The 24,530-nt window shown below is 40.4% G+C and overlaps 1 protein-coding gene and 1 long non-coding RNA gene across 2 annotated transcripts in view; one reads left to right on the forward strand and one right to left on the reverse strand.

The window, feature by feature from the left end:
- Positions 1 to 24,018, reverse strand: part of slc22a6l (solute carrier family 22 member 6, like) — a 37,870-nt gene extending 13,852 nt beyond the window's left edge. Inside the window, exons 1-7 of the mRNA XM_028809495.2 lie at positions 22,932 to 24,018; positions 22,375 to 22,478; positions 12,890 to 13,044; positions 5,183 to 5,351; positions 4,586 to 4,709; positions 4,361 to 4,476; positions 2,485 to 2,699 (exon numbers count right to left, since the gene is read on the reverse strand). Coding sequence (XP_028665328.1) covers positions 2,485 to 2,699; positions 4,361 to 4,476; positions 4,586 to 4,709; positions 5,183 to 5,351; positions 12,890 to 13,044; positions 22,375 to 22,478; positions 22,932 to 23,372 — 1,324 coding nt within the window. The 5' untranslated portion in view covers positions 23,373 to 24,018. The remainder of the gene's footprint in view (positions 1 to 2,484; positions 2,700 to 4,360; positions 4,477 to 4,585; positions 4,710 to 5,182; positions 5,352 to 12,889; positions 13,045 to 22,374; positions 22,479 to 22,931) is intronic.
- On the forward strand, positions 3,820 to 4,710 carry LOC127528962 (uncharacterized). The gene is made up of 2 exons (XR_007935645.1): positions 3,820 to 4,474; positions 4,584 to 4,710. It is a non-coding gene; the product is annotated as an uncharacterized LOC127528962 (long non-coding RNA).
- Positions 24,019 to 24,530: the final 512 nt, after the last annotated feature.

Here is a 24,530-nt window from a genome sequence, read left to right on the forward strand (position 1 = left end):
CATCATCCTCCTTTGCTCTCTTAGGAGCTTTGTAAGCTCCGAATTTCAGTGGCGGCACTCTCTGAGGTGCACAGACCTGGGACTAGCCAGATCTTTGTAGGTGGGTACACCTTTTATTGGTGTGGTCGCTCTGATGGCTGTCATACTCAGGAAGCAGCTGTTGCTGCGGTGGATTGGCTCCTTTTGATGGTGTCTGATGTCACTCCTTTGAATGAGTGTATTATGAGATGCAGATTAAGGTGCCTTGTTTTTTATCTCAGTGTATGCTAATACCATTGTAAGTGATGTGTCGGTGAGACATTTTATTTGTGACTTTGCTTGGTGGTTGATGGGTTCCCATGAGGTGACACTCCTCTGGTCATGGTGACTTCAATGCGACCACTGGCACTGATAGTGCTGGCTATGAGGATTGTCTTGGTCCCCATGGGTCTGATGACTGTGGTGAAAGTGGCTCCATGTTCCTTGACTTTGCAAAAGGTCAGGTGCTGTGGATTGCTGGATCCTGGTTCCAGCGCCCTGAGCCACATCATTGGACTTGGTACTCCAATACTAGTGGTGCGGTGAAGGAGATCGATCACATCCTCGTGGGCAGATACTGGAGGCTCCTACAAAACTGTAACGTCTACAGAAGTGCCCAGTTTGTGAATTCTTCTGACCACAGACTTGCGATTGCTACTCTGAAGATCCAGCTTAGGTCCCGTAGGCTACTATCTACTAGGAGAATGAGGCTGGACCTGGCCAGACTCCAAGATAAGGCTGCTTCTAATGAGTTTGCTTGCAGTTTGTGTGAGAAACTTGCAAACTTGGTTGCAACTGCTGAACCTAATGTAATGTGAGAGACCTTCCATGACAAGACCCTGAAGGTTGCTGAGGGTTGTGTTGGTGTTGCTGGTGTTCCCAGAAGGAGGTGTTTCATCTCACAGGGCACCTCATTGAGAAGAGTTGCAGCACATGGCTTGATGGCAAGCCCAGTCAGTACCAGGAAATAAGAAGGATGGCTGCAACGGATATGAGGGCAGATAAGGAGCAGTTTGTTAGAGGAATCTGTGAGCAAGTGATACACCATCTATGGTCTAGTAACCCACATCCTGCTTAGAGAGGAATCAAAGCATTACGCACACCCAAATCTGTTCCTTGGAGAGTCACAGTCTGGAAGAGTGATGGAACGTTCCTTACTGATGACACTACAATTGTGACCTGCTGAGCTGGCTACTTTGAGCAGCTGTTTAAAGCTCATTCTCTGGCTAGGAAGTTGGACATCTCTGGGTCCACAATTCTTGAGGCTGATCCTCCAATTAGCTGTGAACCACCCAATCCGACTGGGATTGCACAGGTGGTGAACCAGTTGAGGGTGGGGAATGCTGCAGGGATATGTAGTATCCAGGGTGAACTTCCAGTCTTGTGCAGAGTGGAGGCTGAACCTCTTAAGTCTTTCCCAGTTGATTCTGGGGTTTGTCAAGGGTGTGTTCTTGCTCCTATTCTGCTTGCCTGGACTGGGTGTTGGGAAGGGTTATGGGGTCCAACAGCTGTGGGGGATCTGATGGTGAAGAAAGATGAACTGATCTTGACTTTGCAGATGATGCTGTGATCTTTGTGGAGTCAATGGAGGCTCTGATTGGGGCTCTTGAGAGACTGAGTGAAGAGTCTGAGTGTCTGGGCTTGCGAGTGTCCTAGATAAAAAACAGGATCCAGGCCTTTAATGACCTCTTGGGCACAGCCATCAGCAGTGTGCTTGTCTGCAGAGAGAATGTTGACCTTGGTTTAGTTACCTCATCAGCAACACTCATGTCTCTGGCGACTCTTCCTGTGAAGTCAGTAGACAGATTGGGAGAGCATGGGGGGGTCATGAGGTCTCTGGAAAGGGGTGTGTGTTGGGACTCCAAGTCTTGGGTCCTGATGCTTCCTGTTTTGCTATATGGTTGTGAGACAAGGACACTATTCAGTGAGTTATGACAAAGACTGGACTCCTTCGATACCCTGTCTCTTTGGAGAATCAGTGGATACCGCTGATTTCACTTTGTGTCAAATAAGCAGATGCTCACAGAGTCCCGAATGAAGCACATTACCTCATTGTGAGGGAGCATCAGTTACGGCACTAGGGCTATATGGCGCAATTCCCCAGTGGTGATCTGGCTCACAGGATCCTCACTGCTGAAGACCTGAGTGGCTGGACACGGCCAAGGGGGCGCCCACATAACACCTGGCTGCAGCAGATAGATGGTCATTTCTGGGAGGTGGGACTGGACCGCCTGTCTACCTGGGGTGTTGCTAACCAGGATCCCGAGCTGTTTTGTCATGTGGTGGTTGTGGCAATGCACTGTACCAGGGCTTGCTACCCAACTTGACCTGACCTGACTGTATCTTTTGTGCAATGTGTGAAATATTTCAAAAAATGTATGCCTCCATATATTCATCAGTTAGCATTCAGAAAATTTGGGCTGAGCCACCAATATCAAAACCTGTACTTAATTCCATGGTACTTACCTTGGGGAATAAAAATATTAATCACTATGGTGACACCTGCCAGCACAAGAGAAGCACTCTGCGTGATGCGTCGCCCAATATAACTCATAGCAATGGTGGAAATCAACTTTGCTGGGATGTCAACAGCACCAAAGATGAGCTGGATCAAGTATATGCTGACCCCGAACTTCTGTAGGTCCATTGATAACCCATAGTAGGCAAAACTGGTTGAAAACCTTGATGATGAAATAGACATTTTAAAACTGATTTAGTAAAATACTACAAGTCAACAAATGCCATTTTCAATAGCTAATACATTAATCTCTGTTTTTGTGTATTGTTTTGTCACTTGAAAACAAATTGAAAAGCTACTTAATATCAAATTAACAGGGGTTGTATTCTTGGCCAAGAACTGCAATTCCAGAATTTCTTTGCAAATATTGTCTTGCCAAAAATTGCATATGTTGAATATCACATATGCTGTATTAAACATTTATATATTTTTATATACGAGAATTATTATTATTATCTGAAATAGTTATATTAAATTTTAAGCATATAGATCGTGAACTATAAAAACTAATACATCTTTAAACACACACACACACACAAATTATATGTGTTATGACAGGTGTGGCACAAGGATGAGATGATTTTTGAAAGGACAGAATGAATGGTTGGACTGAGTTAGAGAAAAAATAATGTTGCAAAAAATGAATTAATCGATGCAGTTTATTTACCATGTTTCATTCCTCAGACTGAATTGTTTAATGCTACCAACTGACATCATACCTAATACTCTACAGCCTGTCTTACCCCTTCAGTATTTTCTGGTGTTCTTACAGTTCTGAGTGGTCCAACAAACACATCTTTTCATACTACCAGCAGGCTATAATTTAACAAACTACTTTATAATAGTGTTACAAAAATGAATTCTTCCTGGCCAAGGAATGTTAAACTACTGACAGAACATGTCATCCATCTGAAACTAAGCATGTTTGGGCCTAGCCGGTACATAGATGGGTGACCATCTAGGAAAAGCTTGGGTTGCTGCTGGAAGAGGTGTTGGTGAGACCAGCAGGAGGCGCTTACCCTGTTGTCTGAATGTTGATCCCAATGCCCCAGGGCAGTGACGTGGACTTTGTGCTGTAAAAATGGCACCATCCTTCAGATGAGATGTAAAACCGAGGTCTTGACTCTCTGCTGTCACAAAGAAACCCTGGGCATCCTTTGTAAAGAATAAGGTGTATCCTGATGTCCAGGCTAAATCACCCTCTATGGCCAAGTCATTCTGGCTCCCTAATCATCCTCTGTCTATAACTGGAAGGTTTGTATGGAGGTGTGCAATAGAAAGAAGCCACACCAATGTTTAAGATGTAATTTGATCGAGAAGAGCATTTTGGGATCTGATCATGCTGCTCAGGCTTGATCAACGCTGGCTGTTGCACAGTTAAGGGTGTCTATGTTGTGCTGTATTGCTCAGATAATGTTTTGAGATTACACTTTATTTGCACTACACTCAGTGCAAGTAACCAACAGCAACAGCAGCAAAAATGAAAAGAAGAAGAAGAGCCTAACAGATGCATGAATTAACATTACAGGCAACTTATTAGTGTCAAGAAACATCCAATGACCTCAGGTTATATCACAGATAATGTGCTCCAGTGGCTCTTAAGTGTGAGATTTGTTAGATAACTAATTGTGTTGTGATGTGCAACTTGCTAATGTAATTGCATTTCTGTGATGTATTATCATATACTTTGTTTATGAAGTAAACTGTAATGGTACACTGTTTGAAAAGGTACTTCATAAAATCAACATTCATTTTCCAGAAATTACATAAAAGATTTCTTGTTTTTTTATTTTTTGCTCAAATGCCAGTCTTTCAATTACTCACCACACAAAAACAAGGCAAATAGTTATCCTTCTCATTACTGCTGTGCGTACTAAGTCTAGTGTAGTATATGAACCTTTCAGATTTGTCATTTCACTGTGCATGGCAGATTTCAGCGTCTGCGGAAGAAGAGAGGGTTTGAAAGTTTTTATCAGTTGCATCACAGAGAACAGACAAATATACACCATTGACGTGAGGGAATGGGTAGGAAATAAGCTCTGCACAGACCTCGGTGTTGATTTTCTTGCATGCCTCTGTTTTGCCGTTAAGTCTTGCTACTTTTTTCAGGTGTGTAACAGCCAAATCAGTTTTGTGGTTGAGTACCAGCCAGCGTGCCGACTCAGGAAACCACCTGTTGCAAAGTGAGAAGTTTTTACTATTTAGCCACTAATGTGCTGTGTCAGATGTGTAGGATTAAAGGAATGCTGCTCACCCAAATACAAGATAGGCCTTGTTTTGAGACAGATATTACTTTTATATTATTTCACACCAAATTCAGTAGTATTACATACTGTATGTTACTGCTGTACTGTACATGAAACAAGGAAACACAGTGTTGAATGTCTTAAATTAGAATCTAATGCTAGACATTTACTCATTCATTAAATTCCATATCTAGCAAAAGATTTTTTTTTACTTTCTTTAGAAAAAATAATTTTCCTTCCTGAGAGTGCCTGTTCATCTTTCATTATGTTTATAGTGCAATGGCTACTATAGATTCATAAAAAGATAAAGCAAGTCCCATTTTCTTTTTAAAGAGGATGTCTAAAATAAAAGACAGAATGACACGGCCAGTAATAAAGAAATGTCCTATATGCCACTTACCAAGTGTAGAAGAAAAAGACATAGAAGGGTAGGGACACTGCCAATGTGAGCCAGCGCCAGTCTCGAATAAAATAGGCTAGCCCTGCCAGAATCAGCTGACCCAATGTGTAACCATATGCCGTTCCTGTACCCACAATTGTCCGCACTCGCATGGACACCCACTCTACAACTGAAAAGAGAAGAAGAAGAAGAAGAAAGCAGGAAAGGTTAGCGTAACTTGAAGAGATTACATTTTGGGCCTGCTTTGTCTTTATAGTATCTTGTGAAACATAAAGCATCCCATAAGTCGATTTGATTTAGAGAATGGTAGATTGGACAGTTTGGCCAGCTGCTAAAGAAAGCCAGTTGTCTTTTAGGCACTGTTACAGAAAATCTTCCAATAACCCTTTAGCAATTTGGACTCTTAAGCTCACCAGGTTTTTTGACCTTGAGTCTCAGCATTATGAATACATCCCATTACTTATGTTTATATCATCCCACTTTACCTCTTTAAGTAAATGTACTCACCTAAAGACTTGCATGCTATCAGCTATATGCTAAAGATGCTCTTGTGTATTCATAACAATAAAAGCTTTCTCTGAATTCAGAATTGTTGGTATATCCATGATTACAATGTAAAATAACATCTTGTATGGCATACTCCTGAGACATCACTGTTAAATAACTTTGTTATATACTTTGTGGAGTCTTGAGAACCTTTGCATATGATTGACAAACTGAACTGGGGATCAAGAGAAATCTGGGATCAATAATTTTTCCCTATCAGCATTCTTGGCTTTAACCCTCATGAGTGCTTTGTTATTAGATAGTCAGTCAACTTTGAAAGCAGTGTCATGTCTCCTGAGAGGTAAAGGGTTAAAGGTGTTTGTTATAATGGCTTTATTTGTACAGCCACTTTCAACTAAAATGCACAGGACACTTTACAATCTGAAGCAAAATAAACAATAAAAAATGAGGAACTATGAACAAAAATGATAAAATACTGTAGAACAGCAAAGTGTGCCGAAATATAAAACACAAAAAGACTTAAAAGAAAATAAACTATTAACATGGACAATGTAAAATTAATCATTTGGAGCACAACTAATGATTCTGTGCAAGTATGGTTTAAAACATCATCATTTAAAAACAAGGACAAACTCAGATGATCTCATAGTTGTCATAAACTAGGAGTCCCTAAGCACATGAGTCTCAATAAGCTTTTGAAAGCACTTCCAAAAATGCCCATTAGAGAGGGATTTCACCGTCAAACCCCGGCTAGTAATAATGGCAAATGCAGGATCTTCATAAAATAAAATAATTATTCTTTACACAGTGCTTTGCAACAAAAGCAAGCTCAGTATAGAACGCAAAATGCAAAAGTAATTGCCTGAAGCAAACACAATGCAAGTCAATTAAAGTCCAATACAAAATTCAAGGCAAAGTCAAGAAACAGAGTAAATAGGTCAAAAATCCAATAATTTACAATAAGCACAGAAAAAAGCTCCAGAACTCAGTAACTCCAGAACACATTCATAGTGAACCACTAGCAGGAGCTGTGGGAGACCCTCCAGATTTATAGAGTAGAGGGCAGTTCCTGGTGATGATTGGCAGGTGCCCCCGAAACTTGGAGGACCACCAACAAAACACATGGAACATAACACAGGCTTATTTACAGATTCACAAAACGTAAAGAATATGTGAATCATAATCATCATAAATAAAAGAAATAGTAACACAAATAAATCAATTAAAAATGTACAACAAAGACATAAAACATACATGTGAACCCCAGCCAGGGACCCTGGCTTATGACAACAGTAAAAGTAAGGCTTTTCCATACTCCAACTCCAGAAACTCCTAAATTGAGAGTGTGGTGTTTAGAGACTTCCCTGAAATGGACTGACATCCCAGGAAGGTTTGGCTCCTAAATTGCAAATCTGAATTGGATTAAATGCATTCAGACACAGATGGTGGAATGGAAGCTCTATGTAACAGACAAATGAATGAAAGTTTAGACTCATAAAACTCAAAACGTTACTTGTTTCCATAAAAGAAGTGAAAACGATATGTCAGGTTTAACCATAGTTTACTGTAGAATTTATTGACTGTCCTAAATCCATCTTTAATTTAAAGTGTAATTCACAATGTGCTGAAGACTTACAGAGTGTCTCTTGCAAAAAATGGAAACATAATTTAACTGTTAACAATTAATAAAGCTAAATCCAGAAGTAATATTCTGCTCACAGTTTTGCTCAGCATTTCTTATGTTAGTAAAACTAGTAAGATACAAATAAGGAAGCTGCCTGCAGCAGAGGTTTTGGGTAAGGTGGGCTTTCAGTGCTGGTCGCCGGTTTGTTGGCTTTACAGACACAGGTCCTTGTAACTGCAGCATTGAAGCCTATGAGCTGATAATGAAATAATTAGCATTAAAATACATCAAAGTTAAAATGTGTCAGGTTGTATACCTGCTGGGTTGAGCTGATAAATCAGTTTGTACAGTAGATATTCATGAAGCACTGACATAAAGAAGTTAAGCTTTAAATTATAACATTTTATTAAACATTTTGTTGTATCAGTGATGTTTTCAAATGTCTTTGTAACAATTGTGTAATGTTTGCCTGGCAGACAAAAGCAAGACCTATTTTTATCCAAATTTGAAAGTATTAATATTTCTGCTCAGCAGAAAAGAAATTTGGTCAAAATATGTAAAAGTCACTTTAATGTCTGTCTATACTGCATTTTACAGAATTAGTGAGTGGTAATACCAATATAATTAAAAGATAGTTTATACAAGTCTTTCATGACCAGATCAATATTGCTAGAAAGCATTTTTGGTGGACTAATTTGTCTATTGGGCGGCACGGTGGCACAGTGGTAGCGCTGCTGCCTCGCAGTTAGGAGACCCGAGTTCGCTTCCCGGGACCTTCCTGCGTGGAGTTTGCATGTTCTCCCCTTGTCTGTGTGGGTTTCCTCTGAGTGCTCTGGTTTCCTCCCACAGTCCAAAGACATGCAGGTTAGGTGCATTGGCGATCCTAAATTGTCCCTAGTGTGTACTTGGTGTGTGTGTGTACCCTGGTGTGGGCTGGTGCCCTGCCTGGGATTTGTTACTGCCTTGCTGGCTGGGATTGGCTCCAGCAGACCCCCGTGACCCTGTGTTGGGATATAGCGGGTTGGAAAATGACTGACTAATTTGTCTATACTTTTATCGAACCTGGTATCATACTAAGAAATTGAACAAATTAGCAAAGTAGTCATGTCCATAAAAAAAGCAAAGCTCTTTCCAGTATGTCATGAGTAAGAAACTTTATTACACATTATCTGCATATGCTGTTTATGAATAAGTATGCATAGATATTACACAAAAGGAGAAATTGGTTAGAATTTTCATCTACACTGCTTCAAAATTAACCTAATGTCAAAAGTCACTTTGTCATCTACAGCAGAAAGAGTAAACAGTTATCATTCAGCATGGCGTGTGCCACAATGGTTAGCATGGCATCTTGAGTTGAAGTCCTACATCCAGGTATTGACTGTGAGGAGTTTGCATGTTCTCCCCATATCTGTATGGCAGTGGTACAGTTATGTAATGTGCAAATATTATACGCATAATACTCTGTGTAATGCTAATGTGTATGTTGGGGTGTATTACATCGGCATGGCTTTTCTTCCCATATTTCCCAAAGACAAATAGGTTAGATAAGCATATAACTTAGTTGAAAGACTTTAACATATGATTTGGATTATTCTGTTAATAGTTCCGAAATGGCCTTGCAGCACCTGAAGAACGTGTCCATCGCTGATGATGAAATCGTGGTCTTGTCTGATGTCATGTCGCTTTATACCATGATTCCAATTCATCTGACCACAGAGACTTTATTGGCAAAACAAAACAGCGACCCCACCATAACAACACAAACAAAGCTGATCACGAAGAACACAATGCATTTAATATCACTTTGCCAGAAAACTCATTTCCATTTTAATGGAAAATACTATAAACAGAAAGAAGGCATGCCAATGGGATCTCCATTATCAGAACTCTTAGCTGAAGTGATTATGCAGTGATTTGAAAGCACGGCTCTAACTCAGTTCAAACCCAAACTTTGGATATGCTACCTCGACGATACTTTCCTCATATTAAAAGATAACCAGCTGAATGAATTCCACAGCCACATCAAGTCAGTATTCCCTGCAATTCAATTCACAATGGAAAAAAAATGAACCAAGCATTCATTTCCTGGATCTCTCCATTGAAAACATATTACACTTTTCTAGTAATCAGCCTTCATTGCATAAATGGAGTTGTGTTAAAACTTTCAGAAGGATTTACACCCACTGTAATGCAAAAAATGAAGGTCAGTAGGAACAAGACAGAACAAATGTGTGTAAATGAGAGGGAGGTCAGTGGAATGGTGAGGATGCAAGGAGTAGAGTTGGCGAAGGTGGATGAGTTTAAATACTTGGGATCAACAGTACAGAGTAATGGGGATTGTGGAAGAGAGGTGAAAAAGAGAGTGCAGGCAGGGTGGAATGGGTGGAGAAGAGTGTCAGGAGTAATTTGTGACAGACGGGTATCAGCAAGAGTGAAAGGAAAGGTCTACAGGACGGTAGTGAGACCAGCTATGTTATATGGGTTGGAGATGGTGGCACTGACCAGAAAGCAAGAGACAGAGCTGGAGGTAGCAGAGTTAAAGATGCTAAGATTTGTACTGGGTGTGACAAGGATGGATAGGATTAGAAATGAATACATTAGAGGGTCAGCTCAAGTTGGACGGTTAGGAAACAAAGTCAGAGAGGCGAGATTGCATTGGTTTGGACATGTGCAGAGGAGAGATGCTGGGTATGTTGGGAGAAGGATGCTAAGGATAGAGCTGCCAGTGAAGAGGAAAAGAGCAAGGCCTAATGGAAGGTTTATGGATGTGGTGAGAGAGGACATGCAGGTGATGGGTGTAACAGAACAAGATGCAGGGGACAGAAAGATATGGAAGAAGATGATCTGCTGTGGCAACCCCTAATGGAGGCAGCTGAAAGAAGAAGAAGATACAAAAAGAAATAAATGTTTATACTATGCGACTATATTTGAGGAATAAAAATATCAATTCGTAATCGTTAAATACATTTTATCAAATCAAAAGACTAAAGACTGCGGTGGGTTGGCACCCTGCCCGGGATTGGTTCCTGCCTTGTGCCCTGTGTTGGCTGGGATTGCCTCCAGCAGACCCCCGTGACCCTGTGTTTGGATTCAGCGGGTTGGATAATGGATGGATGGAAAGACTAAAGAACATTATGGGGACACATTTATGTTGGTATTGTCAGCATGAGCAAAATTGCAATTCTGTCTCCAAGAAGGAGGAGGTTGAAGGTGAAGGGGGGCAGGCACTGGTAGCTGATTCTTATAAAAGCAAAGTGGACAAAACACAGAAGGCCCACATATGTTCAGTAACCTTGGAGTACAAAACAGTTGACTGTTTCAGTGTGTGCCAGGAGCCATGTTGCATTGATCATAAAAATATAACTGTGATCTGTAACTATTGTGCTTAGTAGCAAACTATGGTTGTGTTTTATATAAAATTATAAAAAATTAAAAGTAACTAAGTATTATAAATATATATTAATTAGGGAAGAGGATTAAATAAACACACAGTTATGGTTGTTTGTGGCTTGATTTTTATATATACTAGGGGGCTCTGCACCCTGCTCGCTTCGCTCGCCAACCCCCGTGTGGGCACTATGCACCAGCCACTTCGTGTCTCAACCGCTCACGTATGGGTAAGCAGATGTATAATTTAAATAGATTATTTTTATGGGAACTGTTACATATGTATAATAGAACTAACTATTTTATATTACAGCGAGTAATTAACCATAGTAAAAAATAGTAAAACGTAATAAATTTAAATAAAATTATGTTTCATGTTGCGTTAGAGGTATTCTAACATTTTCGTTCTGTTTGGCTTTGAAATGAACACGCAAATACTTTTTAAACTTCTGTCTTTGATATCTCTGTCTTTCAAAACTATTATCGCTGACAATTCGTCACATGTTGGTTTATTATAAATGCGACCATGATCTTTTGGATTCATATAGAAATCCAAGATAACTTCTTTGTCTGTGTTTTGCAGATACATTTTGTGTAAAGTGCAATACTTTTGGATGTATGGATTTGTATTCATTATTGGCTGTAGAATTTGTAAAACGTCTAATTGTTTAACTCTTTCGATTCTATGTTGCATCACTTTCCGTGATCATAAATATAAACCTAACTGAATTGTGGTTTCTTCAAAATTAAACTTGTAGTAGTTTTAATTGTTGCGGGACCACAGATTCTCATAGTGTATGGTCCTAAATTGTGTAAGTCTACTTTCAAGCATTGAATGTTGCGATCGGGAACAGATTATTGTAGATTCAGATATATTCAGATATGTTGCCTGTAGTGTTTGTGGATTTCACTTTCACCAAACAAATCTTTTAATTCTCGTGGATACGTCTCTTCATTGGGAACACGAATTAGATGATCTACAAGTCTCAGACTTAAACTTTAAAGCTGAACAATATCTACATACTTCTTTCACATGACCTATGTCCGTATATTCGATCTCTTTTCGCTGTTCTATTATTTCACAGAGTAATCATTTCTGTTTGTTAGCGCTAATGCAACTATCAGTTTTTTGAGACTTTCGAATTTTAGTACTTTCATAATCTCTAACCTGCTCTGCATGTGTATCGCGGCAACATTTTTGAACCTCTTTACAACGTTCTACTTTGTCTTCTACTCTTTTTCTGACCCTGCTTGGACCTGCTAGGTTTTCAATTCCACTTGGTCCGGGCTGATTATTCCTTTCCTTATTTTCCAAATTTGCACTTAGATTATTATTGTTCTTTTTTGAATTCTTTTCTCTCCAATGCTTTTGGGCCTCTTTTCGACACACTGCCCTTTCTTCTTCGCGTAGTCGTTGACATGTCATCTAGAACGTATAAAATTATTATTCAGAAAAGCACTACATTGATGGAAACGAATAGATTGTATGTCTAAAAATACCGTCCAGAAAAGCTTCTTTAAAGGATGAAACAAAGGACTTTTCATAAACGACTTTAAATGAGGAAAACGTAAAAATTCATAAAAGCTGAGAGCGCAGGAACTGTGTCTGACAAAAGCATTCACACAAATGAGAGTTGAGTGGACTGTAGGTGTGTTTGAAAATGGTTGAAAGGAGGGCGGGACTTGGCAAAAAGTCTTCGTCTCAAGATTACTTTTTATAATAGAGAGATGTATACTCCAGGTTTCTAAAGTCCATGGGTTTGTAATAATGTTTGATGATGAAGGTCCTGTGTACACAAGGGTTAATTGTTTTACATGAGCCTGCTGTTTCAGTTGAAAAACAGCAATTTCATGAAAAGACCTTAGACTGGGAGCATCTCAGTGTCAACAACTGCGAGATTGATCTCGATAACTCTGGCATCTGCTGCTCTTCTGAATATCACTGTGGATTGTAATTCCATCTTTCTAACTATGATCACATCACAATTAATTGTTATTTCGATTCAGGATGCTTTATTTGTGGTGAACTTCAGTTTGAATAATAAAACATAACAACACAAAGCAATACAATAATCCTGCCATAAATCTATTTTTCAGACCTGCTTATCCTGAGTTTATAAGTAATTCCTTAATATATCAAAGCAAAAAATACTTTTATCACACCAGTAGCCAAAACAGATACTTACTGAGAGAAAGCGAATTTAGGATAATTCCAGAGAGGGCCATTCCTGTCAAAAATCGGAAAAAACAAAAAACAGCAAAAGAAGGAGAGAATGCAGCACAGGTTCCAGCCACAGCCATCTGCAAGTGTGCCCAGAGAAGTAAGAAGCGACGACCTAGCCTGAAAAAAGAAAAAAAAAAAGATATGTGATGTTTGGAGAAAAAAAAAATCATCATTTCTTAACATCCTTGTTTGTAGTAGAGTAAGCCAATATCACTCCTAAACGGAAGTGCATTCAGGCTACATCAGGACAGAAGACTCATGAATTGAATGGAATTATAAAGACTCTTCAGACTTTAGGCCAAATTCACATTTGATGATATTTTTGTGGTTCCTCCCATAACATTTTATTGCCTTGGTTAGGGTCAAGCCCACCCATTATGGTAAAAGATTGGGACGTTAACATGTAGGGAAATGTGACTTAAAAGTGTGGAGGACATATACTAACATAAGGTCAAAATCAGTGGGAGGCTTTCCCTTATTCAAAATTGCATGCAACAACTAAGTCTTGTCCCATTCATGAGAGAAATAACTTTTAAGAGACTAGTAAAAGGATTTCTCTTCAGCTTACCTGGCTGACTGTAGTATTTGAAATATGTGACCAGTTTTTCCATCTGAGTAACACACATGCCTCTTTATATTTTGGTTGAATCTTAACAACAAAACATGTAGCATTCACAGGAATAAATATCAGAGATATATCTCAAACTATTAACAGTAATAAGAAACAATAAATGTAAGAACAGGACCCCCAATCCTCCTCAACCCCCACATTATATTCAAGATTAGAAACAACTTGACAGCAATTGTAGTACTGGGGAGGAAAAAGAGAAAGATAGAGAGAAGAGGTCCAATTGAAGGTGGATTTGAAGAAAGGACAGCTAAAAGAAAATTGGAAAAAAGAAGACCTAAATGCAGAAACCAGTGCTACATTCCCAAACTCTATGTACAAATGTACCAAAGGATATTTGCCTAACAGAAAAGGCAGTTTGGATCCAAACCTAAAAAGATAGAAAAACATTTGCTGGGGGTTAAGATAACAGCGATGAACAAACATGGAATGAATGTTTTACAGGTTGAGCTTTCTGGAGGAGATACAAATGTTTTTGAAATTCAGTCTCCAGGATGTCAGATTGAATGGGTTAGGGTCTGCTGCCACCGGTTTTGCTGAAGGGAATTATGATTTGACAAAGTTATGGAGAGAGAGGTAAGATGATGCAGAAACACTGCACCTTTAAGATGAAGACAGAAGAAAAATGTGGAGGCAGTGGTAGAATAAATCTATCTTAAGAGACTGGAATGTACAGGGCCACAGGTCATCAAAAGTATTGCAAGAGTTGTGCAAATATTCAAGGCATATAAGATTAATGGACCATTAATGGATGTGGGTTACAGACCACAAGGCTACAACATCAGTTTCAGTAGTGAATCATGAAGGGAATTCATAGTGGGGGCAAGCCAGCTCCATATCAGGCACAAGACATAAGACCAATGGTATAGGTCCAAGTCTGGCATGGACATCCCTCCATTCAATCTGTCATTTTTGGGGTAGAGTGCTTAAGTAGAGGTTGTTTAATGTTCTATACAAATGTTGATTTTAGGGATCTTATATTAGTCTAATATTTAATGGCTGAGTATAAGGAAAGCATGAGACTTAAAAAGTTAGTGTGGTGAACTTTATAATAATAGCTATTTTGGTGTGTAATGCCAAAGAAAGAGACTTCCAATATATATATAGGATAGCGATTCCTTAATACTTTTAAAAAAGCAATGTTATTGGATGGTATAATGTGAAGAAAAGAGATAATATCAATATATATCCCTTCCATGACTGCTGAAGGGAAGGTACTTGAGAGAACCACAGTTTATATGTGAGCACTGCAGTTAAGAGGGTCTTAAACTGGACAGTGTAGCAACTATATGCTGTGGCAGGTGGCCGGGTGCGGCCCTCAATCAGCCGCCTATATAACGAGCCGCCGCCCTACAATCACGGCTGGAGTCGGGTGAGGAGGTGGACGAGGTCAGAGGAGGCGGCAGGAGAGGCCTGTTGTGTTGGAAGAGAGAGAAGAAAGTGGCTGCTGGAAGCCTGGACTTTGGGAGTCGGTGGGGGTTTGTGTGGTGCACTTAGGACTTTGTAAATAATAGTAGTGAGTTGTAAATAAACGTGTGGTGATGGCTTGCAATGTGTCTGCCTGTCTGTGTCCGAGAGCACCCTTTCATAATGCTTATTTTGTGATCAGTAGCAAAAATTATTTTGTTGCCAAAGAGTGAAGCATCACTTCTGAAGAGACCAATCTTCAAGGACTTCTGCTCAAAACTGGTGTTGCAAAATGTTCAGTAAAGACAAAGTTGTCATTGGGCTAGTGAATAGTTACAGACAGTAATGAAAGAAACAGGTCAATTTCAAGTTAGGAAACTGATACTAAAATTAGTTTTCCAAGCAATTTTGCAATTGCAAAGCATGAAACTTATTAAAAAGGGGTTTGAAAGGTTTGTGATGGTGTAGATCAAGAAATACTGCTTCCTAAAGTCTTGTTCACACTTCCATGTTCGCCTGTGATCTTTTCTCTAGCTGCAAAAAGCATCTTACCTGTAGCAATCCTGTTAAATCAACTCTTTTCTATGCCTCTCTTTCTCATCACCACACAGGTTTTTAAAAATGTGACCTGCTCTATATTTTCCACATGAAAACACAACTAAATATGCCACTGTGTACATTACTGCACTTTTTCCATGGGAAAATCTCACTTCATGGGAAGCTGCTTCCCAACATTAGCAACTGCTATTTCTTTTTTTTGGTTCCTGCTGAAGAGGTTGAGGTCACGCACTCTTCAAACATCATGGATCTTTGAGGTTTTTTTTTTCTGTCTCTGAAGCATCTTTAGAGTTGCAATTGACAAGATGGTCATCATTATTAACATAGAGGGGATCAAACTACCAGGACACATTTGGCAGCTCAACAAAATCCATCCATCCATCCATTTTCCAACCCGCTGAATCCGAACACAGGGTCACGGGGGTCTGCTGGAGCCAATCCCAGCCAACACAGGGCACAAGGCAGGAACCAATCCCAGGCAGGGTGCCAACCCACCGCAGAACACACACAAACACACCCACACACCAAGCACACACTAGGGCCAATTTAGAATCGCCAGTCCACCTAACCTGCATGTCTTTGGACTGTGGGAGGAAACCGGAGTGCCCGGAGGAAACCCACGCAGACATGGGGAGAACATGCAAACTCCAAGCAGGGAGGACCCGGGAAACGAACCCAGGTCCCCAGATCTCCCAACTGCGAGGCAGCAGCGCTACCCACTGCGCCACCATGCCGCCAACTCAACAAAATGCACTAGGAAATGAATCAATGAGTTAATTACGCACTAAATGATAGGCAGACACGTGCTGGATGAATGCATGTAAACACTTCCTGGCAGCACTAAACACCTTTCTTCTGGTGTGGAAAGGTTTGGAAACGAAATGCAATATTTATTTAGCAATTTGAAAAATTTCACTGAGTTTTACTGAAAATTCATTTTCATAAAAATCATTTCACTCATCACTAAATGCAGTATCACACACGCGCGCATGGAAGGCAGCTAAAGGGCTCGAATAGTCACAATTCCATGTCTGACCAGGAGGTGGCGAGGTGGACTGACTTTTTCTCTCAATCCTCTGCAGATCGTTCATGGGAAATTCCATAGGGTTCCGGTGCCCGTGATGACATAACTTCCTGCCCAGATGACATCACTTCCATTTTTTTTTGGTGCCTATGATGACTTCGCTTCCAGTCTATCTATCTATCTATCTATCTATCTATCTATCTATCTATCTATCTATCTTTGCCACATGTCATCAGCTCTGTTTTGGACATAGAACCAGACATAACTCCTCAATAACTAACCCTTTTGCAGCCAGGGCATAATACATGGGTGGCTGCCCCAAAACTTTTTGTCTCCTGTCCATTCATATGACAGCAGATAGGAAGGACACTTTGCCATGACTCTCCATTTAAAGATCAGTTGTCACTGCACACCTCTCTTTCTCTATGATAGGTATAATGAGAAGTGAAGCAAAACAACAACTTTTATTGTGTAACTGGGTGGACCACCCATGCTGGCACTGCCACCTGAACCTGACACAGACAGGCGTGGGACTCAAGTTCAAGGCACACACATTTTATTTTTTCTTTATACCTTGTGGACAACGCCTTGTCCATTCCCACAAGTTCAACACAGTCCAGCACAAGCACAAAACAATTCTCTTCCTTTTCTCTTTCACTTCTCCTTTCCACTACTCCGGTCAAGCTTCGTCTTTCTCCTCCTGACTCTGCCTCCCAGAGTAGTGGCTGCTGGCTCCTTTTATAAGGCACCCGGAAGTGCTCTAGGTGTTTGATGACTTATTTCCGGCAGCACTTCTGGGTCTGGTGGAAGAACTGCCCATAAAAGCTCAGCAGCTCCTGTTGCAGCAACCCCTGGCAGCTCCTGTGGATCCCAACAGGGCTGCACCAAATTCCAACTCCCATGAAGCCCTGCGGGAGTCCGAGGCACCGCTGCAACCCAGGGGGGTTGCCATCTAGTGTCCTGGGGGAGGTAACGCTCTGGCCATGCTTGCTCCCCCGGTCCTCCCAGCATGGAGGCATTCCAGCCAGGCAAGGGCCCCAGCTACAGGCTACACTGGACAGATTACAATATGCAAGCTTTCGAGGCAGCTCAAGCCCCTTCTTCAGGCATGTTGTAGTACAGAAACTGGAGTTCCCTGTGTTTATACTGACACTAGGAAAGAAACAGCATTCGAAAACCTTTAAGTGGGTCATCTTCAACGTCAAAAATTAACAGACCTCTCCAGCCTAAGATTCATTTAGCAGGGGAGGAGAAAAGGTAAGCAAAATGACACCTTTTATTGGCTAACTAAAAAGATTATAATATGTTAGCTTTTGAGGTAACTCAGGCCCCTTCTTCAGGCAAGTTGGCCTCAAAAGCTTGCATATTGTAATCTTTTTAGTTAGCCAATTAAAGGTGTCATTTTGCTTAGCTTCTTATCACATCCATAATAGCTAACATGGTACAACCCCCTAGTACTGCAGAGGAGGAGAACAAAGTATAGTCAATATCTGCTGATAACTGTCCAACAAAGTCCTTTGAGGTTTTTGATGAGTTTTCCTTACAGTGGGGATATGTAATCAGATTGACTGGATCAGTCAGAGAGGTGCAAATAGTACTCATTTCTGGTGATAAAACTCTTGTCTCTGTTCCAACCATGTTGTAATGTGTTAAATGTTAGCATCAGTTTAACTTCCCATTCCTTTTTCTCCTGCTGTGTCTTGAAGTTGCCCATAAGCACCATGACTTTAAAATCCTTCTCACAGTGTCCATTGCTGCTGAAGTGAGCTCCTACAGGAACGTCACTATTGTCATGCTTAATGTGGAACCTGTGTGAATTCATTTTTTGACGGAGTGTTTGTCCAGTTTCTCCAACATAGAGTGCAATGTTGGGGCATTTCATACACAGAATTAGGTAGACCTGCAGGACAATGATCCCTTTATGCGATGCTCTTGGCGGTGTGGTATAACTACACAATCTGTATTATAAATATGAGCATACATTTTACATCTTTTCTTTAGGCAGGGAGATGTACCATTTTCTGTTGGTTCAATCAGGGAGCTTTGGACTGGTTTGCTGGTTGTCCGTATGCCAGCAAGGGAAGTTCAGTGAATACATCTCTCAGCATGTCATTATTATTTAGTATGACATGACATATTATTTAGTATTTAGTATTTTATAATTTTGAAAAGTACTTCAAGATGTGGCTTATAGTTGACAAGTATGCATAATAGGTTTAATTGCATCCCCAACTGCTGCTCTTTGGTTCTTCATTCTCTGATGTAGTAAACTATATTGACATTGAATTGAGCATTTCTGACAGCTTTGTTAACCAAGTGCTGCATAAATTCAGCAAACCTTTGGCCAGTCACAACATTAGACAGTTGAATATGCTGACAAATGAAATCCACTCATTTTACATTTGTTGTACTTTTAGGTCACTTTTTATAGTTTTTGAATGTCAGCTTAGTTTGTTCTTTCACTTATGGATATCATGTGCTAAACCTTTTAAACATGTAACACAGCAAGCAAATGGCAGGCAGTCTTCTTTCTCATCAACAGTGGAAAATGACTGCCATGCATCCCTTTTGCTTTTAATTACTTTCATGGCCTTAAATTTGTATTTTTAAAAGCCCTTTCAACATTGATGATATTCATTTTACTACTTTCATAGTAGTCTAAACATAGTGAGAGGTTTGTTTTCTGCTGCCTGCGTCCGTCTCTCTCTGTTTTGACACTCATCATATTGCCTGTAACGGTGAGGTACACCATAAAACGGATGATTATGACATCTCAATTAAATTGATTTACAAAATGAAAAAAAAAAACAGTAAGTACTACGCCACAAAGAATTTCAGTTCTATTGGAGTACCAGAGGAATGCAGGCTTGTGAAACTCCTGAGGAAGTTTTTCCATCAGTTCTGTTCAGATTGGGTTTGATTTGGGTACTTTATGGTTAAATTCCAGTACCCCCTCCAGTATATCACTCTCTTTAATGACATTCTATGTGCCTTTATTTCTAATATGATCCATGAATTAATTTTATTAAATGCTTATATATTTTAGGATAGCAGGGTATTAACATCATGAGTAAAATTTTTAATACTGATGGCTTTATGTTTGTTGTGTGCAGCATGTGAATGGAGGAAAAGGTACATGACACAAAAACAAGACATTCTCAGAAGTGTTAGAATATAATGTAACATTCTCAGAGCCACCTAATTGAGTCATGTGAGGGGAACCACAACGTACATCAGTAGCATCAGGCACAAGTCAAAGACCAACACACATCCACATGGAGCCAATATTGAGTTTCCAGTTAACCGAACAGACATGTTGTTCAAACCTCAGAGGGTAACTGGAGTACCTGAAGGAAAGCTCACACAGACACAGGGAAAACATGCAAACTCTACAGAGGCAACAACTGGGCACAGGATTCAATCCCACGATGCTCAATCAGTTAATCAAAGGCTGCACTCTTCTACCCTTATTATTTTTATACTACTTGAATATTATACAAGCCAACATTCTTTGGTGTATTTCAACAGTTTTCATCACCTCAGCCCAAAGAAATCTCACTATGGCACATTGTTCAGCAATGGTGCAATCCTGCAGTGGTGCATCCATGTTCATTTGAACTTGGCTTCAACTACAATAACGGTAGAGCACTGCACTGTGCTTGTTGAAACTACCCATAAGCCACCACAAATGTGTCAGTTTGTATCCATTGTGGTCACCGCATAATTTTCTAATGTTTCGATTTTCAGATTGCCTTTACTTTTTGATTTACTCTCGTATTTCAATTCCATTTTAAAAAGCTTGCAATTATTTCAATTTTAGGTTTTATTTTGTAAAAGTTTTTGAGCTTTTGATTTAACTTTTGTGGACAACAAATTCAAAACAAACATTTATTTTCTTTTATTCGTAATAAAGTACTTGAATCACTGAACATCATGTTAAATTTCATACCCTATTTAACAATGAAGTAAACCAATAAGTAATTTACAAAAGTATTGTCCATCATGGTTAAAACTGGAGTATGATACCAGAGTGTCAGTATGATGTAATATCTCTCTATTATGAAAAAAAATCTCGGAAGGAGACGAGACGTGATTGTCTCAGAGACACTTTCACATCCCGCGAGACGAGTCTTCGTGCCAAGCGATGTAACCACGCCCGGGGTCGTAAACCCTGTGAGACAAGTGCTTATGCAAAGAGGTTTGGAAAAGTCCTGCGTAGTCATGTCAGACACATTTCTTGTAGAGAGAAGAAATGATATTCAGTCATGGGCAGTTATACATTGCGTTGTCATGAAGTAATTCCAAACATAGAATCAAAATTCAATGCAATATTGATGAAAAGGCAAAAGCGAAAAAAGATCGAATATATGGACATAGGTGATATGACAGAAGTGCACCACGCGAGATTCAAAGAGGAGGTAAAAAAAAACAAAAAACTCTTTGTTGCCCATTGTATCACTGTTTAAGAGGGGGTGTTGGAGGAGCAACCGCGTCTCCTTGGGGTGCGTTTAGCCCCCCCTCCACAATGCGAGTGGCAGAGACACGAAGGGGTTGGCGCATAGTGCAGGTGGAGGGAAGGGGGGAGTGGGTGAGCGAAGCGAGCAGGGGACAAAGCCCCCTAGTCTTATATGATATTAAATGCTTACATACAGTACATTATACTTGTTGTATGTTGGTCAGACATGCAAGTAAAAATTTCACTTTACTCTGCTCACTTGACAATATGACTTTTACTATTATTATTATTAAATCAACAAGGGTTTTCCAAAGACCTGCATCCCAAATATTAGGAAGACTGAAGCCACTTTTTGCAGAATTAGGTCGAAGGCAAGAACTTGAATGAAGTAGGATAAGTGAATAAATTGTCATGGACACCAGGCATGGGATGGGTCAGTATTCCTTATCCGGGCAGGAGGCTAGTCTAACAGAAGGACCAATCGTATGGGCTATTTACTCCCCCGATACAATAGGTGGCATTCTTCCTGGGCTATGATGCCTGCATGGATACCCACAGGGCAGGCTGAGAATTTCAGTCCCGTTATACAGCCCTGATGTGTTCAATGGGTGCTGCCAAGGGGACGTGCAGGGATAGGCCGTCTCCACTTTAAGGAACTTCCACCTAACCCGAAGGTGCTTCCAACCTGTAGTGCAATAACACCCGAAGTACTCCTGAGTCTGGCCTAAAGGAAGTCGCTTGACCTCATCACGTCGGGAAAGGACCTAGACAACACTTGCCTGGAGTGAAAAGGAGAGGAAGACACAGAGAAATAGGAGGAATTGTGAAAGTGCTGGGAAGGTGTTTGCTAAAATAAATTATTATTTGAACCTGGGACTTGTGTTGGTGTGTTGAAGTGTTTGCAGGCTCAGTGGTGCCCCGTACAGCTTACAGAATGAATAAATGAATGAAAGCCTCATATGATTTCCTGTCACTTTGCATACTTGTATATTCATATCACTGACTTCCATGCTATTGCACCAAGCTCAATCATATTTCTCAGAGGAATGAAATCCATCCATCCATCCATTTTCCAACCCGCTGAATCTGAACACAGGGTCACGGGGGTCTGCTGGAGCCAATCCCAGCCAACACAGGGCACAAGGCAGGAACCAATCCCGGGCAGGGTGCCAACCCACTGCAGGACACACACAAACACACCCACACATCAAGCACACACTAGGGCCAAAATTCATTCTGTAAATGCTTGCTGTGGTACCATCAATATGTGACTCCAAGAAAAGCAAAACACAAAAAAGTGAAAAACATAACCAAACAAATGGCCAAAACAAATAATAAAAACCATGAAAAATAATAGAAAACATGAAAGCTTACCTGTCTGAGAGGCTCCCAAAGATTAGGGAACCTACAAGAACTCCTGACATATATATTGTCTGGCCCATCTGTTTCAGGGAACGTAAGTCACACACCAGATCCCACTGCAAAAGAGAGGAAATTAAGTTTATCTGAAAAGCTTAAAATAGAACATGACTGAAATTGCAGTATTATAAAAGTAAGTCTATGCTATGAATCAATGAAATCATGTACAAAATATCCATTTTCTTCATCCAAATGAGGACCAGAGCCTCTCTTGGTAGCATTGTACACCCATTAACCACCTGGGGACAGTTTAGAGTTGCCAGTCAAGCTAACACATGTCTTGGGGATGTGGAAGGAATAATTCATTCTGAACAAAAACCCTCAGACATAAAGGGTGTCGGGCCTGTGATCTGAACTGTACAAACACAGTGTTATTTACTGTGGAACCATGCCAATAATTTATTTGTTAAACAGTCACTAACATTTGCACGTGGACTAGAAAAAGCTAGACATTCATAAACAAATCATGGCATAGCCAATGTGATACTGCTGCTGGCCGCAGGCAAGCCTACCTCTGAGATGATGGTGGAAGTCATATCTGTCTGCTGATACTGCCAGCCATGGTCACAGCTTTGCAGTTCCACATTCAAGATGTTGTTTTCAGTTTGGTTCAAAAGCAGAAAGTTAAACTCACTGTTCTCGTAGGCAGTCAAGCTTTTTGTGGTCCAGTTTTGACTGAGCACATGCCACTGAGGCTCAGCAAAGCGTATGCAACGTTCCGGCTTCCCTTTAGAGTCAAAGGGGACACTGACCCGCAGCAAAAGATCCGCTGGGAGCTTGAAATCTGTCAGATTAGGGGGCAGAAGACAGTGATGTTGAGGTACAGCTGCAACAAAGTTTTGTAGAAGATTGTGACTTGCCAGCATAAGCATGGGTATCGTAAGCAGGGTAACATGCAGGATCTGGAAGGGACCCCTGCTCCCTACTTCCTCTAAAACATCTGCAAATCCCATGCTTTAAATTCTGTAATGAAAAGAAAAGTCTAATGCAGAGCTTTGCAAAGTTCCAGTCAAAAAAAAAATGAAAAACTGCTTAGAAATCAGAACATACAAGTAATAGGATTATGAAACCACCTAATGTGAAGCAAAGGCTGTTGTTGGTTTCAAAGCTTAATAAGTTTGTTCTGATCTCCAGGAGAAGCTGAACACCAAAAAAAAAAGTTGACAATAAAGTGCCAGGCAGCAAGTAACAGGATATACTGGAGTTTTCAGTTTTTGTCAGTTTGATGTTTAATTGTAATAGCAATCCAAATGGACTCATTAACCGCAGATAGTGCTCTAAAAAGTGCCTTGCTTGTTGAGCAAAAAATAAGCAAATAAATAAAGTCGTAGGCTGGGGACAGTCAGTGTACAGAGGAACAAGACACCCTTCTGCTGGTCACAATCCACTCCGTATTAGAGACGAAAGGTACAAAAGCAGTAAAAATGTTGTCCATTGAATTGTGACAAAGAAGAAGATAGACTCCCAGATTTGTAGTTTTTTAATGTGCAGTGCAGGCTGGATGTTAACTTGCCATCTTTATACAGCAAACAGAACTGGTAAGTATAGGTGGGCAGCTCTTGTGGTCTCTCTGCTCCTCCTATTTCGCCCTCTCTCTGATTCTTTGCCCTCCTCCTCCTCTAATTTTCCTCACCTGTCTTGCTCAATCCTTTTACGCTCCTCTCCACCCTCATTGTGCATTACCTTTTTTTCCCCTCTTATAACACCAGGACTCTCACCTTTCCTTTGTTGGTAGCGTTTGATTGTAAAACTGCTGACCTCGACCACAGCTCATCTTATTGAGTACATGTCAGTCTCTTGCCTTATTGCTCCACTGCGACTCATTCCTCTGTTTCTAAAGGGAATCCAAATTCCTTCCAGTCACTGCAACTACAAATAAGTAAATGTAAAGGAATGTTTTTAAGCTTCTAAACTTTATAGACGCAGGGCAAACTAGCCATCCAGGAGGTTGACTTTAAATGTTTTTCAAGTGAAGGCATAAAGGTGGCACAGGACCACAGTATGAGAGAAAGAGAGAAAAACTCCAACTGTCTGTATCTCTGTGAGGTTACGCTGGATCCTTTAACACTCTGTGCGCTTGGTGTCAGTCAGTCATTTGATAACATTTTATT

Source organism: Erpetoichthys calabaricus, chromosome 1, assembly GCF_900747795.2.
Source record: "Erpetoichthys calabaricus chromosome 1, fErpCal1.3, whole genome shotgun sequence".
NCBI classification, from domain to species: domain Eukaryota; kingdom Metazoa; phylum Chordata; class Cladistia; order Polypteriformes; family Polypteridae; genus Erpetoichthys; species Erpetoichthys calabaricus.